The sequence below is a fragment of the Rhinopithecus bieti genome, unplaced genomic scaffold, assembly GCF_001698545.2.
Source record: "Rhinopithecus bieti isolate Rb0 unplaced genomic scaffold, ASM169854v2 scaffold_574, whole genome shotgun sequence".
In the NCBI taxonomy this organism is placed as follows: domain Eukaryota; kingdom Metazoa; phylum Chordata; class Mammalia; order Primates; family Cercopithecidae; genus Rhinopithecus; species Rhinopithecus bieti.
Genome location: NW_016803605.1, coordinates 487687 through 495227, shown reverse-complemented (window position 1 = coordinate 495227; position 7541 = coordinate 487687). Strand labels below are relative to the sequence as shown.

The window sequence follows — 7541 nt, the reverse complement described above, 5'->3', positions numbered from 1 at the left end:
GGCGAAACTCCGTCTCTACTAAAATATGAAAATTAGCTGGGCGTGGTGGCAGGTGCCTGTTATCCCAGCTACTTGGAAGGCTGAGCCAGAAGAATCGCTTGAACCCATGAGACGGAGCTTGCAGTGAGCCAAGATTGCACCATTGCACTCCAACCTGGGCGACAGGGCAAGACTTGTCAAAAAAAAAAAAAAAAAAAAAAAAAAAAAAAAAAAGAAATATGGTTTTGCCATGTTGTCCAGGCTGGTCTTGCACTCCTGGGCTCAAGTGATTCTCCCACCTCAGCCTCCCAAAGTGCTGGGATTACAAATGTGAGCCACCCATGCCTGTTGAGTTTTTTTTTTTTAATTTTCAATGTTGTGCATGCTGGCTGGGCAGCTAGAGTCCAGTAGAGGGCGGTTAGGGTTCTGGGCCAGTGTGGATGCTCTGAGAAAGGTATACTTGATGCGAAAACATTGAAATCCTTCTCTGATAGCTGGCAGAGGGTTGCTGCTCTCACTCATCGGAGGGTCCCCAGCACCCCCACCCTCCAGTAATTCTAGGGTTTAGGAGAAAGCCTCCGGGACCTTGTTGCCCAAGTATCTTCCAAGTGGTGGGTGCCCGAGCAGAGCAGGTTGTTCAGATCTTCAAATACTTCTGCATGTGTCAGTAAAGAGCTGCCACCCTGGCTGGGCGCAGTAGCTCACACCTGCAATCCCAGCACTTTAGGAGGCTGAAGTGTAAGGATGGCTTGAGCCCAAGAGTTTAAGACCAGCTGGGGCAACATAGCGAGACCCCCATCTCTACAAAAAAAAATTTAGCTGGGTGTGGTGGTGTGTGCCTGTGGTCCCAGCTACTTGGGAGACTGAGGCCAGAGGATCGCTTGAGGCTGGGAGTTGGAAGCTGCAGTGAGCTATGTTGGTGCCACTGCACTTTAGTCTGGGTGTCAGAGCGAGACCCTGTCAAAACAAAACAAACAAAAAACAGCCGGGCATGGAGGCTCATGCCTGTAATCCCAGCACTGGGAGGCTGAGGCAGGTGGATCACAGGGTCAGGAGTTCGAGACCAGCCTGGCCAACATGAAACCCCGTCTCTACTAAAAATACAAAAATTAGCCGGGTGTGGTGGTGTGCGCCTGTAATCCCAGCTACTCAGGAGGCTGAGGCAGGAGAATCGCTTGAAACCGGAAGGCAGACGTTGCAGTGAGCTGAGATCGTGCCATATGCACTCCAGCCTGGGCAACAAGAGCAAGACTCTGTCTCAAAACAAACAACAACCAAAAAACCCACAACAGCTGCCCCCCTGAGCTTCTCCAGTGTCCTGGTACCACCTTGCAGCCTGAGGGCCTCAGGGATGGCGCCGCTTGAATTTTGGGTCCCCCTGTCCCCCACCACAGGAGCTGCTGATGGCGCACGACTTCACCAAGTTTCACTCGCTGAAGCCGAAGCTGCTGGAGGCGCTGGATGAGATGCTGACGCACGACATCGCCAAGCTCATGCCCCTGCTGCGGCAGGAGGAGCTGGAGAATACCGAGGTGGGCGTGCAGGGGGGCGCTTTTGAGGGCACCCACATGGGCCCGTTCGTGGAGCGGGGACCTGACGAGGCCATGGAGGACGGCGAGGAGGGCTCGGACGACGAGGCCGAGTGGGTGGTGACCAAGGACAAGTCCAAATACGACGAGATCTTCTACAACCTGGCGCCTGCCGACGGCAAGCTGAGCGGCTCCAAGGCCAAGACCTGGATGGTGGGGACCAAACTCCCCAACTCAGTTCTGGGGCGCATCTGGAAGCTGAGCGACGTGGACCGCGATGGCATGCTGGATGACGAGGAGTTCGCGCTGGCCAGTCACCTCATCGAGGCCAAGCTGGAGGGCCACGGGCTACCCGCCAACCTGCCCCGTCGCCTGGTGCCACCCTCCAAGCGGCGCCACAAGGGCTCCGCCGAGTGAGCCGGCACCCCTCCCATGGCCCTGCTGTGGCTCCCCAGCTCCAGTCGGCTGCACGCACACCCCTGCCCCAGCTCACACATGCCCTGCCTGCCCTCCCTGCCCAGCTGTAAGGACCGGGGGTCTCCCTCCCCACCACCGCCAGACACCCCGGTGGAAGGATTTAGAGGGGACCACGGGAGGGACAAGGCTTCTCTGTCCGCCCTTCACACCTCCAGCCTCACGTTCACTTAGGCACATCACACAGACACTGGCACGCGCAGGCATCCATCCATCCTTCATTCAAATATTTATTGAGCACCTACTATGTGCCCAGCCTTGTTCTAGGCACCGGGCATTACCACAGAGAACAAAATAGACAAATACATCTGCCCTCATGGAAGGTGACATTCCCAGGAGAGGGTACTTACACAGTCACACAAACACACACTAATTCCTGGCAGGACCCCAGCCCCTTCCCTGGGTGAGCAGCCCTGTGGTTGAAATGACTGATAGACCCTCTTCTGCTCCGCTTCCTCCTGCCCAGGCAGGCAAGACCCTCAACCCACTCCATCACATCCTCAGGTCTCGGGACCATGGGGGGCTCAGAGGGGAGACATAGTCTTCTTTCCTTCTTTCAGACCTTCCTTCCTTCTTTCCTTCCTTCCCTCCCTCCCTCCTTCCTTCTCTTCCTTCCTTTTTTGTTTTGTTTTTGCCCCAATTCTGTCCACACCCATTCCCTCCCTCCTTCCCTCCCTCCTTCTCTCCCTCCTTTCTTCCTTCCTTCCTTCTTTTTCTTTCTTTCTTTCCTCTCTCTTTCTTTCTTTTTCTTTCCCTCCCTCTCTCTCTTTTTTTTCTTTCTTTTCTTTTCTTTTTTTAATAGTCTTTCTCTGTTACCCAGGCTGGAGTGCAGTGGTGAGATCTCGGCTCACTGCAACCTCCACCTCCTGGGTTCAAGTGATTCTCGTGCCTCAGCCTCCCGAGTAGCTGGGACTGCAGGCATGAGCCACCACGTCCAGCTAATTTTTGTACTTTGAGTAGAGACGGATTTTCACCATGTTGGCCAGGCTGGTCTCGAACTCCTCATCTCAGGTGATCTGCTTGCCTCGGCCTCCCAAACTGCTGGGATTACAGACATGAGCCACCGTGCCCAGCTTCACACCCATTTCTTTTAAAAGGATCCTGTAGCAGGAAGAAAAACCCCTTCCATCCCGCTCCTCCGAGACTGTACCCCCTTGGAGGTATTTCCATCCTCCACTTGTCCGTGGCTGGAAATGCCCAGCCTGCTCCTGGCCCCCTGGAAGCCTCCCCACAGCTGGTGGTCTGGACTTAAGGATTGCTGGGCCACAGCCTCTCTGCCCATCACCATTCCATATTTAAGTGGAGCCCCTACATAGAAAGGCCTTGGGGCTTTATTTTAGTTTCCTTTTCAGGGATTTCGTGGGCGGGGGAGGGGGGTTCTTGGTGCTACAGCCCTCTCCCCACCCCTAAAGGGACCCCGACGCTATCTGCTGCCTTCATCACGTATTAGTGCTTGACCCTGGCAGGGGACCCCACGGAAAAGATGGGGAAGAGCAAAATACATGGAGACGACGCCCCCTCCAGGATGCTCGCTGGGATTCCCACGCCCACCATTGTCCCCCACCCCGTGGCTGGGAGGGGCCTCTGAACGGAACAGTGTCCCCACAGAGCGAATAAAGCCAAGCCTTCTTCCCATGTGGCAGTCAGGCTGACTTGGGACAGGGATCGCCCGCCCTCCCCCAGGGAAGGAGAGAGCTGGGCAGGATTTGGGGTTGGGGGAGGCCCCCTTCCGTGCTCTCAGGGGCGGGGTGGAGTCCGTGACTCAATGCAGCGAGGCCTGGTGACTCAGGCCTGGGCTGGGGGCCAGACCGGCATATTTTCCGAAGAAAAGTGACTCTGGGGCCCTCCCCCCGGGACATCCCTCCCTCCCACCTCCTGTGGCGGGGGCCTGGGAACCAAGCCCTGGGGCGTGCGCGGTGTGTGTGTGTGTGTTTGTTAGTGTGTGTGTCTTCGGGCACGAAGTGCTCCCCTAGCCCCCGCCCTGCCCGGCAACGTGCCCTTGCACAACCTGGGTACATAACTCCCGACGCGTAACACCGGGGACACATACTGCTTTCCTTGCCCACACGCGTTGCCAGGAGTGTGCGCGTGCTCACGTCCTGGGGGCTCTTCGCCAGAGCTGGGCAGCGCACCGTACGCGCCCCGTCCCGCGCACTCACACCCAGGCCACACCCACGGCGTCCCGGGACACGCTGGCCGCGCTCTCATCCCGCCCACACGGGGCCAGTTTCGCGGCTCGCGGCGCCCCCTGGCGGACGTTTAGGAGACAGACAGGCTGTGGTCTCCAAAATCTCTGTCCCAGGCGGTCGGGCGCTCAGGTCTCGGGGCTACGATGCAGGGCCTGTCACCTTTCCAAAGCTCTGCGCAAGGATCCAGCTGAGTTCAGTTGCGTGTGACCATGAGTGTGGCGCCTTCCCTCTCTGTGCCTTTTTCCTTTATGAGTCCAAAGTGACTTTTATGAGGTCTGGTTCCCTTTGATTTGTTTTTGAGACAGGGTCTTGCTCTGTCACCCAGGCTGGAGTACAATGGTACAATCACGGCTCAGGGCACCCTCCAACTCCTGGGCTCAAGCGATCCTCCCACCTCAGCCTCCTGAGTACCTGGGACTACAGGCGCACACCACCACGCCTGGCTAATTTTCAAATTTTTGGCAGACACAGTATCTCACTATGTTGCCCAGGCTGGTCTTGAATTCCTGGGCTCAAGCGATCCTCCTGCATCGGCCTCCCAAAGTGCTGAGATTACAGGCGTGAATCACCACGCCCCCTGCCATGGATCCCTTTGAATGGCTGCCAGGGCCCAAGAGCCTCTGAGCTTCCTTCCTTATTTGTAAATAGCAAAGATGAGTTGATTCTAAGATGAAACCTCAGAGGGCAAGGCACTAACAACAGCTAACACTCAGATGCCAGACACAGCCTTAAGTGCTTTACATATGTTTAATCTTCTGCATGATTTATGAGGTAGATGTACCGTTATCATCCTTATTTTGCATATGAGGAAACTGAGGCACAGCGAAGTAGCCTGCTCAAGATGAATGATTCTTGAGTCTGCACTTCTAGGGTCCTAAAAGTGTATGTTTCTAACATTCCTCTAATGTTCTGTGCTTCCAACTTTGATATTCCGAAAGTTACTTGATTTCCAAGATCCTAGGATTGGAACATTTGAGATGACAAAACTTCTGAGAGTGGAACATGTGCTGTGCAGAATCTGCCACTGACTGTTCCAAGAAAACGAGGTTAAAAAAGCATAAGGCCGGCCGGGCACGGTGGCTCAAGCCTGTAATCCCAGCACTTTGGGAGGCCGAGACGGGCGGATCACAAGGTCAGGAAATCGAGACCACCCTGGCTAATACGGTGAAACCCCGTCTCTACTAAAGAATACAAAAAACTAGCCGGGCGACGAGGCGGGCGCCTGTAGTCCCAGCTACTTGGGAGGCTGAGGCAGGAGAATGGCATAAACCCGGGAGGCGGAGCTTGCAGTGAGCTGAGATCCAGCCACCGCACTCCAGCCTGGGCGACAGAGCCAGACTCTGTCTCAAAAAAAAAAAAAAAAAAAAAAAAGGATAAGGCCGAACATGGTGGCTCACGTCTGTAATCTCAGCACTTTCGGAGGCTGAGGAGGGAGAATTACTTGAGCCCTGAGGTTCGAGACCAGCCTGGACAACATAGTGAGATCTTTGTCTCTTGAAAAAAAAACACATCAGTTTGGACCGGGAGTGGTGGTGTGAGCCCAGCACTTTGGAAGGTCTAGGAAAGAGGATCACTTGAAACCAGATGTTCGAGACCAGCCTGGGCAACATGGGGAGGCTCCATTTCTACAAAAAATAAAAATAAAAAAATAGCCAGGTGTGGTTGCACGCTTCTGTGGTCGCAGCTACTCGGGAGACTGAGGTAGGAGGATCCCTGAGCTTAGGAGTTGGAGGCTGCAGTGAGCTATTACCCGTCCACTGCACTCCAGCCTGGGGGCAACAAAGTGAGACCTTGTCTATTAAAGAAAAAATCAGTTTGAGCGAAGACCCCAGGCGGCCAGGTGTTCGCCTATGGGCGAGAGCCAAGAAACTGCAACCTTCCCGTCTCTCTTCTACCAACCGCCGCCGTTAGGAGTCTTCAGATCCCGCTGTAAAGAATGGAGGAAGGGTGGGCCATTTATCCTTTACCAAGATGACAGCCTCCTGGCAACTCCAGTCACTTTACAAATATGGCTGCCACAGGAAGTACGTCACGGAAGAGGGCGGGGAATCTGCGCGCGCACGCTGCAAACGGCTTTTTTTTTTGGGACGCCAGCAGCTGAATTCTTTCTTTGACAAGATGGCGGCAGGAGGCCGTGGCGGTGGTGGGAAGCACAGCTCGAAAAGCGATGCCGATTCTGGTTTCCTGGGGTTGCGGCCTACTTCGGTGGACCCAGCGCTGAGGCGGCGGCGGCGAGGCCCAAGAAATAAGAAGCGGGGCTGGCGGCGGCTGGCTCAGGAGCCGCTGGGGTTGGAGGTTGACCGGTTCCTGGAAGACGTGCGGCTACAGGAGCGCACAAGCGGGTACGCGGGGCAGGACTTCCGGGAACTGGGACGGCTCCTGCGCCCAGGTGCAAGGCCAGGCGTGTTTGCGTGGGTGGGTTGGTGGCCGGGGGTTGGCGGGCAGCTGTCCCGGGGACCGCCGAGGAAATGGAGAGCATGGTCAGGGGACTCAGCATGGGAAGCTGGAAAGCTTGATAGAGTTACCAGGTTTAGCAGATAAATATATAGGACGCTTAAATTTGGATTTTGGGTAAACAATGAATAATTTTTAGCGTAAATACGTTCTATGCCTCCACTTTAGTTTGCTGCTTGCTATATATATATGTGTGTGTGTGTATATATATATATATATGTTTTTGAGACGGAGTCTCGCTCTATCACCCAGGCTGGAGTGCAGTGGCGCGATCTCAGCTCGCTGCAACCTCCGCCTCCCAGGCTCAAGCGAGTCTCCTGCCTCAGCCTCCTGAGTAGCTGGGATTACAGGCGGGCGCCACCACGCCCGGCTATTTTTTTCTTTTTCTTTCTTTTTTTTCTTTTTTTTTTTTTTTTTTGAGACGGAGTCTCTCGCTGTAGTCCAGCCTGGAGTGCAATGGCACGATCTCAGCTCACTGCAACCTCTGCTTCCAGGGTTCAAGTGATTCTCCTGCTTCAGCCTCCCAAGTAGCTGGGATTACAGGCACGCACCACCACGTCCGGCTAATTTTTGTATTTTTAGTAGAGACAGGGATTCACCATGTTGGCCAGGCTGGTCTTGAACTCCTGACCTCGGGTGATCCACCCTCCTGGGCCTCCCAAAGTGCTGGGATTACAGGCATGATCCTCCGCGCCCGGCAGTCCTTCCCAAATATTAAGTTCTGTAAACTGCAGGGCGAGGCCTTAGCCGGGAAGAGTCCCGTGGTGGGACTTGACTAAGAAGAGGAAGGCTGGGGCTGCCAGATTAAATTTCTTTCCTCTCCAACATCTCTGGCTGATGTTCTGCATTTCTGTCCTGCAGTGGCTTGTTGTCAGAGGCTCCAAATGAAAAGCTCTTCTTTGTGGACACTGGCTCC

The 7541-nt window shown here is 54.9% G+C and overlaps 2 protein-coding genes across 2 annotated transcripts in view; both read left to right on the top strand.

Moving 5' to 3' along the window:
- EHD2 (EH domain containing 2) overlaps positions 1 to 2341 on the top strand; it is a 30921-nt gene extending 28580 nt beyond the window's left edge. Inside the window, exon 6 of the mRNA XM_017889189.1 lies at positions 1374 to 2341. Within this exon, the coding sequence (XP_017744678.1) occupies positions 1374 to 1925 (552 nt within the window). The 3' untranslated portion in view covers positions 1926 to 2341. The remainder of the gene's footprint in view (positions 1 to 1373) is intronic.
- A 3893-nt stretch (positions 2342 to 6234) lies between these two features.
- Positions 6235 to 7541, top strand: part of NOP53 (NOP53 ribosome biogenesis factor) — a 15664-nt gene continuing 14357 nt past the window's right edge. Inside the window, exon 1 of the mRNA XM_017889180.1 lies at positions 6235 to 6513. Coding sequence (XP_017744669.1) covers positions 6290 to 6513 — 224 coding nt within the window. The 5' untranslated portion in view covers positions 6235 to 6289. The remainder of the gene's footprint in view (positions 6514 to 7541) is intronic.